Here is a 16,523-nt window from a genome sequence, read left to right on the forward strand (position 1 = left end):
CATCATATAGACTCGCCCTCCTAAACTTTTAATCATCCTTTTATCTTTTCTTTTACTTTTTAAAAATCCACTTGTTTGAAGGTGGTGAAAAATGAGTCATTGTGTGCTGTTATTTAATTAAGCAGCAGATTCTAATGATATGACAGAGTATTAATAGTAACGTGTGGATTGGTTTACCACAATGTCCATGCTCACACTGTCACCAATTTTACCTTCACTGAACTTTTTGAAAAATTTTTTAAAAATCTAAAATCTCAGCATAATAACGTCTTTGTAAGATCTGAGCCTTGAGCCTTTGAGCCTCAATTTTCATTTAATCTCCATTACCCTGCAGTCTCTAAAGGGCATCCACAATTTCCGAGCATCTGGCGATTACGACAATGACTGCAGTACTCCCCTGACACCACTGTGCACGCAGCCGGATCAGGTTATTAAAGGTAAGCATCTTACTTCACACTGCTATATGCATTCATGCACTTTACATACAGTTATGTACTGATGATGGTTGTACTTTTAGTCTAATATGCAGTTTCTTTTTTGACACATCTCAGCCAGCACTTTAAAATCTGGTTAACCCCAATAGTAAAAGAGAAACGATGGCTAGCTTTATTCATAGGTTACAGACGTTTGTGCAGCTGCATCTGTAAAACTGGCTGCTTGTCTACCTAATGTGTTCTCCAGAGAAAGCCTAGACACGTTTAGAATATTAATAAGAACTTTTCTACACAAATTTGAGGAAGCATATTACTGTATTATTATAGTCAGGGTGTCAAAGTAGGTTTGATTTTGTTTTCCCAGACCGCCATACATATAAAGCAACACAATTTCTGTGATTGTCTTTAAAGGGGTACAAAATATAATATATACGGTTGCTGATGTGTCAAAGTAACGTATTCTTAAGTATTCTATCAAATTTATGTACTAGAAAACAACGAAATATCTTGGTAATTGTAAATATAATACTTTATACGCTAAACCGCACAAGAGTCGCCATTTTTAAAAGACCGTGACGTCAGCGCTACCCACTGCACTAGCGGAACTCTCCGAAATAGAGGAGATAAGCGTGTAATCATGGCGTCGGGCGCATCAAGTGAAAGCGACAGCTCTGTCGAATCGTACGAAGAGATCCCGCAAGACACACTGCAAGCAGGCTATGGCTTAGAAGGGTACCAGTTTGAACCTAGGAGAGGTACTCTCGACTCCGGTGATGACGAAAGAAGAGAAGAAAGCTCGGATGACGGCGAGGATGAGACTGATGCTGACCATGGGCATGGCGAGCGTGGGGCAGAGCGTCTGTGTGCAGGTGACACGGCGTGGTGCTCGTGCGGAAAATGTAACGTGGAGTTGCTCACGAGTCCAGCAGAATTTATTTGCTGCAATGAGATAGGCGCCACCCGTGGACTTGCGAAATCGTCGCAAGAGGCAGAAACAGGTATTTCACACGTGCTGTTCCCAACCTCAATGAGCCAACACAACTGGGCACATACATACGTCATGAGTGTTATGCAGAGAAAATGAACGTGCATTCTGATTGGATAAAATTAATATCATGGCGGGCTGTTCAAACTGCGGAAATAGTTTGCTCGAGCTACTTTCAAAACACTATAACTTTCCAACCTTAGAACAAAAAACTTTTGTAAGTCTTGAATAAGGTTCATCAATGTGTGTTTTATTGTTATATTTACTCTATATATTGCCCTCTGTTCCCCTTTAACTGTAATTCAATGCTTTATATAATTATTGGGTAGTTTCATGACATTTTGATTGTATTTAAATGTTTTGTTGTTGTCTTCAATCATATAAATGTGAAACTATTAAGATTTCCACATTCAGTCAGAAGTTTTCGTTGGCTGGTGGTTTCGTAATGGCCGCGTACACTTTTTTCAGTACCTTAATTTGTCCTCTAGGTGGAGCCAGTATAATTCAGTGCCACATTCTGAACGATAAGAGACACATCCTCACCAAAGACACCAACAACAACATAGCGTACTGGGATGTGTTAAAGGTACGAACTGTTGCGTTTTGATTCCCTTTGCATCCAAACGTTGTCACAGCATCCTGGTTATTCATCCGTACCCCTTTATGCAGGCGTGTAAAGTCGAAGATTTGGGAAAGATGGAGTTTGATGAGGAGATCAAGAAACGGTTCAAGATGGTTTATGTGCCTAACTGGTTCTCTGTGGATCTTAAAACAGGGGTGAGTCACATCACTGTATACGTTTTATGTATCTAATACCTACCTAATGTTAACATTCTGCAAAATGATGCATGGGTATTATGTTCAGTGTTGTCAGTGTGTATGTATTTGTAATTTAATACTTTTTGTTGCTTTATAGATGCTGACTATTACACTCGATGAGAGCGATTGCTTTGCCGCTTGGGTCTCGGCCAAGGATGCTGGATTTACCAGTCCAGATGGCTCAGACCCAAAATGTGAGTGTAGCAATATGTGCGAGTAGTCATCTGAGAAACACCGAGGTCAAATATGTAAAAGTCATTTGTGTATCTTGGGCTGTTCCTGAACAAGGACCTTAACCTCCCTGTGCTGTGATGCGTCTGTCCCTGTACTTTCTGATTTTCTTACACCCCTCTGTCTGCGTGTGAGTGAAAATGTGTGTGTGGCAGGGTGTAAATTATGCTTCGGACATGAAACAAATATTTTTTAAAAAATCAAATTTGTTTCTAATTCTGGAGTTTAAAAGTGGAATGATATATTTTGATCAAAAAATGCTTCTTGATACGCACAACTAAGGTTCAGCATTAAGCTGCAGTTCAGCCTCCAAATTCAAGCAACTAAGATTCATAAAATGGTCAACAGTGCTCCAGCTTGGAAGCATATAGTTTCACTGAATAACACTGAGTTTCTTAACCTGACCAGAAATTCATATACATGCGTAGAGGATATTACACGGTGGAGCGAAGATATGAGGTTTATCTTCAAGTGGTGAACGTATATTTCGTGCCACCGTGTAATGTTGCTTTATATTATATGGACACATCCACAAAAAAAAAATGCAATTTAATCAAAAGAGTTTCACTACTTCTTCTGGGCGGCACGGTGGTGTAGTGGTTAGCGCTGTCGCCTCACAGCAAGAAGGTCTGGGTTCGAGCCCCGTGGCCGGCGAGGGCCTTTCTGTGCGGAGTTTGCATGTTCTCCCCGTGTCTGCGTGGGTTTCCTCCGGGTGCTCTGGTTTCCCCCACAGTCCAAAGACATGCAGGTTAGGTTAACTGGTGACTCTAAATTGACCGTAGGTGTGAGTGTGAATGGTTGTCTGTGTCTATGTGTCAGCCCTGTGATGACCTGGCGACTTGTCCAGGGTGTACCCCGCCTTTCACCCAGGATAGGCTCCAGCTTGCCTGCAACCCTGTAGAAGGATAAAGCGGCTAGAGAGAAAAAAAAAAAAGAGTTTCACTTCTGAACCGGTTTGCTATTTTGATAACACGCGTCTAGTCAGCAGGAAAACATTGGGAGTGACATCATCAGAGTGAAATATCAGGAAATATGTCACTCAGATTTGCGAGGTATGTCGTATGAAAAATACAAATTTTTCAAAACGTTAAGATAAACTTCATATCTTCAAGCCAACATGTGATATTTTCTTTTTATAGATACATTCACAAACAAAAAGTACCCGAATTTATCAAAACAATTCATCAATTTTCTCACGAGTGACCATATAGAGATTTATATCACGGTTTTGGTTCTCCATATCCCGGATGTAGTTCATATGAAAAATGCGAGTGGTGCATTTCCCAGTAAAACACTCGTGTCTATGTAATGCATATTGCATACATTCACCAGCCACTTTGCTATGAACATCTGTACATTCATGCAGTACACAGATCATGCTGATACGGGTCAAGAGCTTCAGGTGATGTTCACATCAAACATCAGAATGGGGAAAGATATGTGATCCGTTGACTGAGTGTGGCATAGAGAAACTGCTGATTATCAGATTTTTATGCGCAATATTTTACACAGAATGGTGCAAAAAAAAAAAGTCCAGTGAGTTGCGGTTGCCTTGTTGATGAGAGAAGTCAGTGGCCAGACTGGTTCAAGCTGACAGGAAGACTGCTGTAAATCAAATAAACACACTTTACAACCGTGTTGTACAGAAAAGCATCTTGGAATGCAAAAGATACTGAACTTTGAGGTCAGTGGGCTACAACAGTAGAAAACCACATCTGGTTCCACTCCTGTCAGCCAAAACAGAAATATGAGCCTAGACTGGGCCCAGGCTGTCAAAGTGGACATTTGAAAATTGGAAAAAGACCAGGCTGTCAGTCTGTCTGTCTGTGAGTTTGAGTCTGGGTTGAATTATCTATCTGTCTGTCTGTGAGTTTGAGTCTGGGTTGAATTATCTATCTGTCTGTCTGTGAGTTTGAGTCTGGGTTGAATGTCTGTCTGTCTGTCTGTCTGAGTTTGAGTCTGGGTTGAATGTCTGTCTGTCTGAGTTTGAGTCTGGGTTGAATGTCTGTCTGTCTGTGAGTTTGAGTCTGGGTTGAATGTCTGTCTGTCTGTGAGTTTGAGTCTGGGTTGAATGTCTGTCTGTCAGTTTGAGTCTGGGTTGAATGTCTGTCTGTCAGTTTGAGTCTGGGTTGAATGTCTGTCTGTCTGTCAGTTTGAGTCTGGGTTGAATGTCTGTCTGTCTGTCAGTTTGAGTCTGGGTTGAATGTCTGTCTGTCTGTCAGTTTGAGTCTGGGTTGAATGTCTGTCTGTCTGTCTGTTTGAGTCTGGGTTGAATGTCTGTCTGTCTGTCTGTTTGAGTCTGGGTTGAATGTCTGTCTGTCTGTCTGTTTGAGTCTGGGTTGAATGTCTGTCTGTCTGTCAGTTTGAGTCTGGGTTGAATGTCTGTCTGTCTGTCAGTTTGAGTCTGGGTTGAATGTCTGTCTGTCTGTCAGTTTGAGTCTGGGTTGAATGTCTGTCTGTCTGTCAGTTTGAGTCTGGGTTGAATGTCTGTCTGTCTGTCAGTTTGAGTCTGGGTTGAATGTCTGTCTGTCTGTCAGTTTGAGTCTGGGTTGAATGTCTGTCTGTCTGTCAGTTTGAGTCTGGGTTGAATGTCTGTCTGTCTGTCAGTTTGAGTCTGGGTTGAATGTCTGTCTGTCTGTCTGTCAGTTTGAGTCTGGGTTGAATGTCTGTCTGTCTGTCTGTCAGTTTGAGTCTGGGTTGAATGTCTGTCTGTCTGTCAGTTTGAGTCTGGGTTGAATGTCTGTCTGTCTGTCAGTTTGAGTCTGGGTTGAATGTCTGTCTGTCTGAGTCTGGGTTGAATGTCTGTCTGAGAGTTTGAGTCTGGGTTGAATGTCTGTCTGTCTGTCAGTTTGAGTCTGGGTTGAATGTCTGTCTGAGAGTTTGAGTCTGGGTTGAATGTCTGTCTGTCTGTCTGTTTGAGTCTGGGTTGAATGTCTGTCTGTCTGTTTGAGTCTGGGTTGAATGTCTGTCTGTCTGTTTGAGTCTGGGTTGAATGTCTGTCTGTCTGAGTCTGGGTTGAATGTCTGTCTGTCTGTGAGTTTGAGTCTGGGTTGAATGTCTGTCTGTCTGTCTGAGAGTTTGAGTCTGGGTTGAATGTCTGTCTGTCTGTTTGAGTCTGGGTTGAATGTCTGTCTGTCTGTCAGTTTGAGTCTGGGTTGAATGTCTGTCTGAGAGTTTGAGTCTGGGTTGAATGTCTGTCTGTCAGTTTGAGTCTGGGTTGAATGTCTGTCTGTCTGTTTGAGTCTGGGTTGAATGTCTGTCTGTCTGTCTGTCTGAGAGTTTGAGTCTGGGTTGAATGTCTGTCTGTCTGTTTGAGTCTGGGTTGAATGTCTGTCTGTCTGTCTGAGAGTTTGAGTCTGGGTTGAATGTCTGTCTGTCTGAGTCTGGGTTGAATGTCTGTTTGAGTCTGGGTTGAATGTCTGTCTGTCTGTCTGAGAGTTTGAGTCTGGGTTGAATGTCTGTCTGTCTGTTTGAGTCTGGGTTGAATGTCTGTCTGTCTGTCTGAGAGTTTGAGTCTGGGTTGAATGTCTGTCTGTCTGTTTGAGTCTGGGTTGAATGTCTGTCTGTCTGTTTGAGTCTGGGTTGAATGTCTGTCTGTCTGTCTGAGTCTGGGTTGAATGTCTGTCTGTCTGTCTGTCTGTGAGTTTGAGTCTGGGTTGAATGTCTGTCTGTCTGTCTGAGAGTTTGAGTCTGGGTTGAATGTCTGTCTGTCTGTTTGAGTCTGGGTTGAATGTCTGTCTGTCTGAGAGTTTGAGTCTGGGTTGAATGTCTGTCTGTCTGTCTGTGAGTTTGAGTCTGGGTTGAATGTCTGTCTGTTTGAGTCTGGGTTGAATGTCTGTCTGTCTGAGAGTTTGAGTCTGGGTTGAATGTCTGTCTGTCTGTGAGTTTGAGTCTGGGTTGAATGTCTGTCTGTCTGTGAGTTTGAGTCTGGGTTGAATATTCCTCCCTCCATCCATCCATCCCTCCCTCCCCTTCAACTGTCAAGTTTTGACAATTCCAATTGTTTTGAAACCCTGGCACCAGAAACCTGTTGAAAACAAGCTGATTTAAGGGTTTTTAAGTTTCTACAAAAGGTGAATGTGTGCTTCTTTTGTATGGAATAGCAGTTGAATGCTGGTGTGTGTTGCAGTAAATCTGGGTGGACTTCTGCTCCAAGCCCTGTTGGAATATTGGCCCAGGACACACAGCAGCCCCATGGATGAGGAAACGGAGCTGAACCATGGTCAGAGATTCTGTTAATGCTGATAAGGTATACTATGCCTTCAGATTATTTTCTCATAGAGAATCATGTTCAGTCTTTGTATTTTGTTGCTTTAGTGAACGGCGAGCATGAGAACAGGATACAGAAAGGAAATGGTTATTTCCAAGTGCCACCACACACTCCAGTCATTTTTGGTGAAGCAGGAGGAAGGACACTGTTCAGGTGTGTGTTTTTTAACAAGTCTGCACGTTTGTTTGACAAAACAAATGGGGACTGGGACGTATGGTGTGAGCCTCAGTATTATCATATGGCTCTGTATGTGCAGGTTGCTCTGTCGAGACTCTGGAGGCGAGACGGAGTCCATGCTGCTCAATGAAACGGTTCCACAGTGGGTGATTGACATCACAGTGGATGTGAGTGCTTAAGACCCTCCAGTGCCAATCCTGTCTGTAGTCTAAATGTCATTTAATCAATTCCATTAAGACCTCTCAGAGTGATGGATTAATGCAGGTGTAGGTTTTCACCATCTCTAAATTTGGAAATTAAAGACCCAAGTGATGCTTTTGGAATGTGCACATCAGAAATGTCTTCCTTTCTGAAGTCTTTATTCTGCTCTGTTTCCTTTGTACAGAAAAACATGCCAAAATTCAACAAAATCCCATTCTACCTCCAGCCCCATTCTTCATCTGGTGCCAAGACATTGAAGAAGTAGGTCACTATTACAGGTGGAAATCACAGAATAACTTGCATTATTATATCCACATTGACTGGATATGAGCGATCGCGCACTCTAATTGGCTACTTGGCTATCAGCTCATATACCGTGAGGAGAGAAAAACAAAATGGCAGAGCGTGTTGCTGAACCAACCGAGGACGAAATAAAAACTCTACTCGAAAACAAAACCCCAAAAAATAAAAAGCAACAAAGTATGAAATAAAAGTATTTGATGGTAAGAAGGTTTTTTTTTTTTATTTCTCCCCCCAAGAATTATGATAGCATTTTTCACAAATTGCTCCTGTCATTTCACCGGTTTGTTTACATTCTAAGCAGAAATTATTTTGTTGGACGTTTTGAATAAAGTTTTTATTTATCGAATTTGCAGAAAGTAAAAATGCTCTGTTTCTCAAAATCCAGTGAATGTGGAGAGAATAAAACAGTTATTCCACTCGGTCTCGTACACGGTTTATAGCCGACTCGGTGTTGTGCGCCTCGTCGGCTATCAGCTCATGTACGACTCCGTTTCGTGGAATAACTGTTAATTTTTTTTTTTTTTTGCGGTCCGGTTTCCATCAAATCGTGCGCTCTGATTGGCTCGCGAGCAGTCCGGAATCCTACAATACGGACCCCGGTGATGAACTTTTTGGCATCTCGCTCGTTCACAACAATCAACATAGTAGCAATTTTTTGTCAAGATTTATTTTTGCATTTCTCAGTATAATAGCATTAATTTTACAGCATGGAGAGCGATAACGACAGTGTTCACAGCGAAAGCGAGTTTTACCACCCCGATGACGAAATAAAAAAACATTTCAGGAGAAAGCCGAAAACCTGTAACTGTTTCTAACGCCAAGCAAAAACATGACTGAACCCTGAATGACTCAATTTTGTATAAATAGAGGACTACATAGGCGGCAAAGTGTAGGTTTTTTTTTTCCTACCATGGAAGTGCACTTGTATACCGAGGAGGAAGCCATTTGGATTACAGCCGTGAATGAGGATTCAAAATGCCGGCTCACCTTGGCTTTGTTTTCCCTTTCAGGTGTTCTCATTTTCTGTTAGAATTTGGTAAAGAAAAAATAAATATATTATTTACCAGCTTAAGGTCAGTCCATATGGTGAAATGCCGTGACCTCGGCCTTGAATACTGACCTCGGCCCAGAGGGCCTCGCTCAGTATTTTCAAGACCTCGGTCACGGTATTTCACAATGCGTACCTCCCAGCTGGTAAATTTTATATAAAATTCAGGATGCATCTGTGATGGCAGTGGTGTCAGGTTTCCTTCACGTTTTACTACCATTTTCAAACTAATCCTTAAATCTTGGTGTTTTAAGGACTTCTTCATTGTCCACTCTCTGATTGTAATGAGACTCTAAATGAGTGTTTTTGTTTTATTAAAGAAAAGTGCACTTGTTTGGAGAAGCAGTTACTGTAAGTTACTCTCAGCCTGGATTAGACTTACAGTTGATATTCAACAGTTTAAGTATCAACTGCAAGACAAATGTTTAATATTGACTGTTGCAGTTAGTTAGGGTTCCCCATTTACCCTCCAGTAAAATGTCAAAAATGCATCATTTACACACACACTTCCTCATTACATTGCATAGATACAGTATCAGTCAAAAGTTTGGACACCCCTATTCATTCATAGATGTTTCTGTATTTTGACTCTTTTCTACACTGTAGAACAATACTGAAGATATCAAAACTGTGAAATATATGGAACATGTAGTGAACAAAAAAATGTTAGTTTCCTATTTTAGATTCTTCAAAGTCGCCAGCGTTTACCTTGATGACACTTTGCATACTATTGGCATTATCTTAACCAGATTCATGAGGTCATCACCCGGAATGCTTTTCAATTAACAGTTGTGCCTCGTCAAAAGTTAATTAGTGCAATTTCCTTCCTTCTTAATGTGTTTGAGATTGAACAGTAATCAAAGATACCATGCACTGAGAGGCTTAGGCTGAAATTATGGATTCTCTGAAGTGACTGGTTTAGTACTATTCTCTGAGGGATACAGCCCTGAAGAAAATAGTACCATACCAGTCACCAAAGAGAATCCATAATTTCAGCTAGAGCCTCTCAGTGCATGGTATATTTGATTAACTAAAAGTGTTTACTTTCGTCTGTGAGATTTTAATCTCGGCATAAACTCACTGAAGGCAGCCATATTTGTTGTTTACTTTGGAACGACCTGCGCACATGCAGTAAACTTCTTTTAATTTTTTTTAAATGAAATTTTATTTATTTTTTTTAAAGTCAGTCATGCTATTGCCTGCCTCGCTAAGCATGATCATGACACAAATGCTCGCAGAGCCTCAGCTGTGACTCGAGTTGGCTGTGTAGTTTGAAATTGTGACACCAGTTCATGGTATATCCAGGATATATCACGACTGACTCACACCATATCCTTTATTTTTATTTATTTTAATTTTTGACATCATGAGATTACATTGCTTAATCACTGGTGGAACTATTTTATGTCACATGAGCCATTCTTGGTCAATCTCTGCACACACAATTTTTGATAAGAGATATAATAATACAGTAAATAGTCCTATTCCACAACTGTAGTAATCCATATTACATCAAGACCCGCTCAACTAAGTAAAGAGAAATGGCATCCATTATTACTTTAAGACATGAAGTGTATTTTAATTGATGAAAATAAAGAAAAAGCATTGAATTACAAGGTGTGTCCAGACCTTTGACTAGCATTGTATGTAATAATTATATATTTTAACCTTATGTCTTGTTTATTTTTGTGATTCTGCAGTATACGATGTCTATAATTCATGTAGACGGACTCTTCAAGTTGTTAAATGTTATGTGATCAGTGTGAGAGATTTGTGCAGTGTGCATGTGAGTGGAATTTGTGCTCACGCTCCTCTTATTCATTTGAAAGCTCCACCTTGTGGAAACAGTATTGTGATACTCTTAAGTCAGAATGGATACATGTCTAATGTGTCGGTTTGTTTAGATTATCTGAAGGTGACGCTCTAATCTTTTTCAAAGGAAAAGTATTGAAGTATTCTTTTTATTATTATTCTTTAAAGTGCATATTCTGGACCAATTTCGTGTTTTTTATATGAAAGAATGTCCCTTTACACACATCCAGAAGGGTAATTTTGCACAAGGCCATCTGTCTACAGCAGAAAAAAAATAAAATAACAAAACACATCTGGAAAAATCCCAAGGGAGTCTGGAGCCAGATTGGTGACGTCACGTGCGGATCCGCCAGCAGGCTGCGAGAGTTTGCACGGTTTCAGTGCACAGCCTGTGTAGACCAAGTTTAGCAGCTAGCGATTTTGCATTGAAATATGGAATTGTCACCTGAGCACAATGTTACTTCACCTTTGGATGAAGAATATAATGAGATGTCAGAATTGAGGCTTCATCTGTTTGGATTTGATGATCCAAGTAGTGAAGACAACGGAGACAACACCGGGGATGTAAATAATACGGTCGTTTTCTCATAAACAAACCAGCGCTGATGTAGGATTCAGAGGGAGGCGTCCTGCACGTGACATCACAAAAATCAGTGTTTCCCCGGGAAATCCAAATGCCAAGTTTTTTTCAGAGGCGGACCAATTCGCCTCAAATGGCTTGATCTCAACTGAATTTTTCTGGTATTGTGCAAGGTTAAAAAAAAATTGCACAAAATGTGACCGATATTTGACAAGTTTAATATAAAATAGGAGAATTACATTGATCTTGCTCCTGAATTTACCCATGATATGCACTAAGTTTTGTCTATTACTATTATTACAAGATTATTTTGTCTTTAATCGGTTACAAAATCACGCAGCAAGAATTTAGATTGGTCTCATTTTTAATTATAAACCTATCCAGTCTTTTCTGTGCGGCATATTAGTGTCTTGTGGTGTAGCTAGGGATTACTAAAATCTTCTCTGACCTTCAAGGCACCCAACAGATCAAACAAGGAAGTCTTAATTTTTTTTTTTTTTTTAATTTCCATGCAAACTATATGCAGCATGTATGTGCAAATTGTAATCCCTGTGTTTTTCTCTTGTCTGCCTGTGTTTAGAGATCGTCTGTCAGCTAGTGACATGCTCCAGGTGAGAAAAGTGATGGAGCATGTTTATGAGAAAATCATTAACCTGGACAGTGAGTCCCAGACGAGCGGCTCAGCTGGAGAGAAGCCAAGTGAGCAGAAAGAGGAGGAGGACATGGCAGTGCTGGCTGAAGAGAAGATCGAGCTGCTCTGTCAAGACCAGGTAAAGCCTATCATCACTTTTACTGTCCAATGTGTTCACAGGTTCATCCACATTGGAAAAATCTGGAACCTGATCAGAGTCCAAATCTAATTTAGCCTGTCAGGTGTGGATTAGATGCAGATCTGAAGGTTTTGGGTATCTGCATTCTCTCGTTCTTCCATAATTAATATAACCCCTCCAATCTCTCTTTCTGTAATGTTTTTCAGTCTCCTCTCTTCTGTTTTCCTTGGTTCTTAGATCTGTGCAACTGCCTTCCGTTACTGTTCTTTCCCCCTTTAACAGTGCGACATTTACGTACACTCATCCTGTAATTTAAGAATTTTTGTATTAACAATTGAGGTTATCCTCATCTGTCTGTCTTCATCAGTATTGTATTTACTTTCAGACTGTGCAGTGTTCCAGCTAGTCTGTTTTACCAGAACATGTGCCCTGTCCTCAAATACAAGTGCCACATGCAAATTTATATGCGCCCTACTCATAATTTTCCAGAACTTTCCAAGTGCCCGGCACATACATTCCACCACAGAGAGAAAGAATAACCTAAAGTGCGTTGCGGACTTGCAATCAAGGTAACACATGTTGACCAATCGCAACACACTATTAGCACGGGGTCAGAGACATGCTCTGTCAGCCATTTTGTCTTTTTACAATAACAAGTCAGTGAAGCAAGGTACGTTTGAAAAGTAGCAATGCCTCCAAAGGCATGAGAGGAAAAAAATTGGTTAAAAAAAAAAAGAGGCAAGGGTCTCACAGAGCCTCGCATTTCTGTTTGCCAGAACATAAATAGATCTAGAAGTTTAGGACTAAACAAATTCAATCAAGAAGTCAGGATCAATACATCTAGACTCTAGATATAGATCTATAAAAAAAATCTAGTCACTAATGTGAGAATAGATCTAATCTAACATTTAATATCCCCGACTAATATTAATGATCAATTAACGCTATTAGTATTCCTGTTAGTAGTAGTATTAACTAACGTTAGACTGTCGTGTTAAAGCAAATTAAATTAGACAGAAAGACAGGTATATGAAAGTAATTTTGGATCGTAGTAGAGGACCTGGATTTAGATATCTATGCACATAATTTAGGAGAGGATGACTCAACTGTTATTGGCTAATTTGAACCCAAGGAACAACTTGGGATGTGGGCCAAAATCGCTATCCAGGGCGAACAGGCCGAAAATTACCAATCCAAGATGGCTGCTAGTAGCCATATTGAAAAATATAAATTTTTGAACCACTCACCATAGAAGTATGTCCAGTACCTCATTTTATACCTCATTTAGATAAAGAGAACCCAGTTAAACAAATGAGACAAAAATATTATACTTGGTCATTTATTTATTGAGGGAAATGATCCAATATTACATATCTGGGAGTGGCAAAAGTATGTGAAACTAGGATTAGCAGTTAATTTGAAGGTCAGGTGTTTGTCATCCCGTTGATTGAAATCAGGTGTGAGTGGGCACCCTGTTTTATTTAAAGAACAGGGATCTGTCAAAGTCTGATCTTCACAACACGTTTGTGGAAGTGTATCATGGCACGAACAAAGGAGATTTCTGAGGACCTCAGAAAAAGCGTTGTTGATGCTCATCAGGCTGGAAAAGGTTACAAAACCATCTCTAAAGAGTTTGGACTCCACCAATCCACAGTCAGACAGATTGTGTACAAATGGAGGAAATTCAAGACCATTGTTACCCTCCCCAGGAGTGGTCGACCAACAAAGATCAAGAGCAAGGCGTGTAATAGTCGGCAAGGTCACAAAGGACCCCAGGGTAACTTCTAAGCAACTGAAGGCCTCTCTCACATTGGCTAATGTTAATGTTCATAAGTCCACCATCAGGAGAACACTGAACAACAATGGTGTGCATGGCAGGGTTCCAAGGAGAAAGCCACTGCTCTCCAAAAAGAACATAGCTGCTTGTCTGCACTTTGCTAAAGATCACGTGGACAAGCCAGAAGGCTATTGGAAAAATGTTTTGTGGACAGATGAGACCAAAATAGAACTTTTTGGTTTAAATGAGAAGCGTTCTGTTTGGAGAAAGGAAAACACTGCATTCCAGCATAAGAACCTTATCCCATCTGTGAAACATGGTGGTGGTAGTATCATGGTTTGGGCTTGTTTTGCTGCATCAGGGCCAGGACGGCTTGCCATCATTGATGGAACAACGAATTCTGAATGAGACCAGCGAATTCTAAAGGAAAATGTCAGGACATCTGTCCATGAACTGAATCTCAAGAGAAGGTGGGTCATGCAGCAAGACAACAACCCTAAGCACACAAGTCGTTCTACCAAAGAATGGTTAAAGAAGAATAAAGTTAATGTTTTGGAATGGCCAAGTCAAAGTCCTGACCTTAATCCGATTGAAATGTTGTGGAAGGACCTGAAGCGAGCAGTTCATGTGAGGAAACCCACCAACATCCCAGAGCTGAAGCTGTTCTGTACGGAGGAATGGGCTAAAATTCTTCCAAGCCGGTGTGCAGGCCTGATCAACAGTTACCGGAAACGTTTAGTTGCAGTTATTGCTGCACAAGGGGGTCACACCAGATACTGAAACCAAAGGTTCACATACTTTTGCCACTCCCAGATATGTAATATTGGATCATTTTCCTCAATAAATAAATGACCAAGTATAATAATTTTGTCTCATTTGTTGAACTGGGTTCTCTTTATCTACTTTCAGGACTTGTGTGAAAATCTGATGATGTTTTAGGTCATATTTATGCAGAAATATAGAAAATTCTAAAGGGTTCACAAACTTTCAAGCACCACTGTAAACCAGGGTCAGGAACATGAAGAGTAACACAATACTGTAATACTGGCGGCTATCTTGGATTGGTAATTTTCAGGCTGTTCGCCCCGGGCAGCGATTTTGGCACACATCCCAAGTTATTCCTTGGGGTCGAATTATCCTATAACAGTTGAGTTATCCGCTCCTAAATTATGTGCATACATGTCTAAGCCAGGTCCTAGAGAGGTATAAGAGGATAAAGGATATAAAGTGGGTGGGGTGAGTGAGAAACAAGAGGGAAAGGTGGATAGAGAGTGGTTAAGTGTTCTCATTCTTTTATGAACCCCCTAAAAAATCCCTTTTAAGAATGTCAGCCTAATTCATCTCGGTAAATCTGGAATCACCAAGGTGAATCCAGATTCACCTGATTTTTCAAAAATCGCCTGGAACACTTACTTTCTTTTGCAAAAGTAATCTACCTTGCACAGTTGCCCAGTCTAGCTAATTTTGCATGATGGATTCTTTATCTATAGTGATGTGTGCAAAATTGCCCATGATAATCATTGGAGCCCCGCCCTTTTGGAAAGCTATCTGGAACACTGTTGTCAGAATATTGAAGAAATTTGAAAACTTGTCGTCATTTGGTTTGTTGCATAAAACCTGGGTTTCTGTAATGCTGCTCTGCTCTGAATTTCCTCTGAAAGGTTCTGGATCCGAACATGGATCTGCGAACAGTAAAACATTTCATTTGGAAGAGTGGCGGTGACCTGACACTTCACTACAGGCAGAAGTCCACGTAAGGAAATGACTGTAGCGCTACAAATATGTCCACGTTTCCTATTCCGAACCTTGTCCTGGACTTCCAAGCTCCCTGTGATCTCACGTGTAATATTCCATGGAGTCTGGCACACAGAAACACACTTTCTCACCTGTGAATTAACTGGATCTCCGCAGTTTGTAAGTGGATCTGTGTTTGTCAGGTTTGAAGTAAGAAGAGGAGAACTCTGGCAAAGGGAAACTACTGTGAGGAGTCTGCTGACAAATAGAAATGGTGGTGTGACTGTTCTTTGAAGCTTGAAATTATAATTTAATTGCCATCGGTTTCGTGTGTCATGATCTTTTTTTTTTTAATTGCTCCGTTTTGTGTGGAGTTTGTTTTGATACGCACGGCGTTGTGATGCGAATAACAAACACCGCATACTTTTGCTGTCCCTCCTTTATACATTCCAGAGATGTTGATTTGCCAGCACTATTTCAGTCCCTATGTAAGAGAGAAAAGCGAAATCAAAATGAAATAATGATCTGGGCCTCATTTTAAACCGTTAAACATTTTTTGAATGTAAAGGAGTGTAACTTTAAAAAGTTCATGTCCCTTAGTCCAGAAGTGTACACACGTCCTTTGTTCACTCGTTTTTAAAAAAAAAAAGTGGTGCATCTCTCTCACTAATGTTGTGCTATAATCATTGATGCCATCATTCTGTACATAGATTTGTAATTATTTTGTAGCAGGTTTACCTTCTGAGTTGCTTTTATTTACTTTTTTTTAAATGTAATTGTTTATCTTCAAAAAAGGTGCTTTTTTTGTGTGTGTGAGATCTATGAGAAATATGACAAAGGGGTCAGATGGATAGGCTCATCGCTTTCTCTTAAGATCCAGTCGCTGCTAACACACTGTCCAACCACAGGAGGGCAGAAAAATACTGTACAGAGTTTGGAGAAGAAGAAGAAACAAATCTGTAAAAAATATAATGAAATTAATAAAAGATATCTGGGTGGCTGGTTTTTATGCGTGCAAAAGAGATTGGGCTTTGCAAACTGTCAATCATAGCGAAGATTGCACAATGTTGTAGAACTGCATTTTATTTTTGATCTCAGTCTGAAGGAATAAAGAAAGAAAGCAAGAAAGAAGTGTTTTTTTTTTTTTTTTTTTGGTGACCTGATCAAGCTGTAATGAAAATATCCATCAGTTACTCCTGTTACACATCTTTTATGTTTGCATTTTCCTTTTTTTTTTTTTAAACAAAAACGTTTCTTTTCTTGCATATGCCAGCATATATAGAAGGTTCCGGGTTCGAGCCCAGCCGCCGATGAGGGCCTATCTGTGTGGAGTTTGCATGTTCTCACCGTGTCTGCGTGGGTTTCTTCCGGGTGCTCCGGTT

At 40.4% G+C, this 16,523-nt stretch overlaps 1 protein-coding gene across 2 annotated transcripts in view; it reads left to right on the forward strand.

Moving 5' to 3' along the window:
- Positions 1 to 16,272, forward strand: part of wdr48a (WD repeat domain 48a) — a 54,043-nt gene extending 37,771 nt beyond the window's left edge. For both annotated transcript variants that reach the window (XM_060922429.1, XM_060922430.1), the window contains exons 10-19: positions 335 to 437; positions 1,908 to 2,005; positions 2,089 to 2,196; positions 2,336 to 2,432; positions 6,599 to 6,691; positions 6,787 to 6,892; positions 6,996 to 7,083; positions 7,302 to 7,378; positions 11,441 to 11,630; positions 15,069 to 16,272. In XM_060922429.1, coding sequence (XP_060778412.1) covers positions 335 to 437; positions 1,908 to 2,005; positions 2,089 to 2,196; positions 2,336 to 2,432; positions 6,599 to 6,691; positions 6,787 to 6,892; positions 6,996 to 7,083; positions 7,302 to 7,378; positions 11,441 to 11,630; positions 15,069 to 15,164 — 1,056 coding nt within the window. In that variant the 3' untranslated portion in view covers positions 15,165 to 16,272. The remainder of the gene's footprint in view (positions 1 to 334; positions 438 to 1,907; positions 2,006 to 2,088; positions 2,197 to 2,335; positions 2,433 to 6,598; positions 6,692 to 6,786; positions 6,893 to 6,995; positions 7,084 to 7,301; positions 7,379 to 11,440; positions 11,631 to 15,068) is intronic.
- The last annotated feature ends 251 nt before the right edge of the window (positions 16,273 to 16,523 follow it).

This window comes from Neoarius graeffei, chromosome 5 (assembly GCF_027579695.1).
Source record: "Neoarius graeffei isolate fNeoGra1 chromosome 5, fNeoGra1.pri, whole genome shotgun sequence".
Taxonomy (NCBI): domain Eukaryota; kingdom Metazoa; phylum Chordata; class Actinopteri; order Siluriformes; family Ariidae; genus Neoarius; species Neoarius graeffei.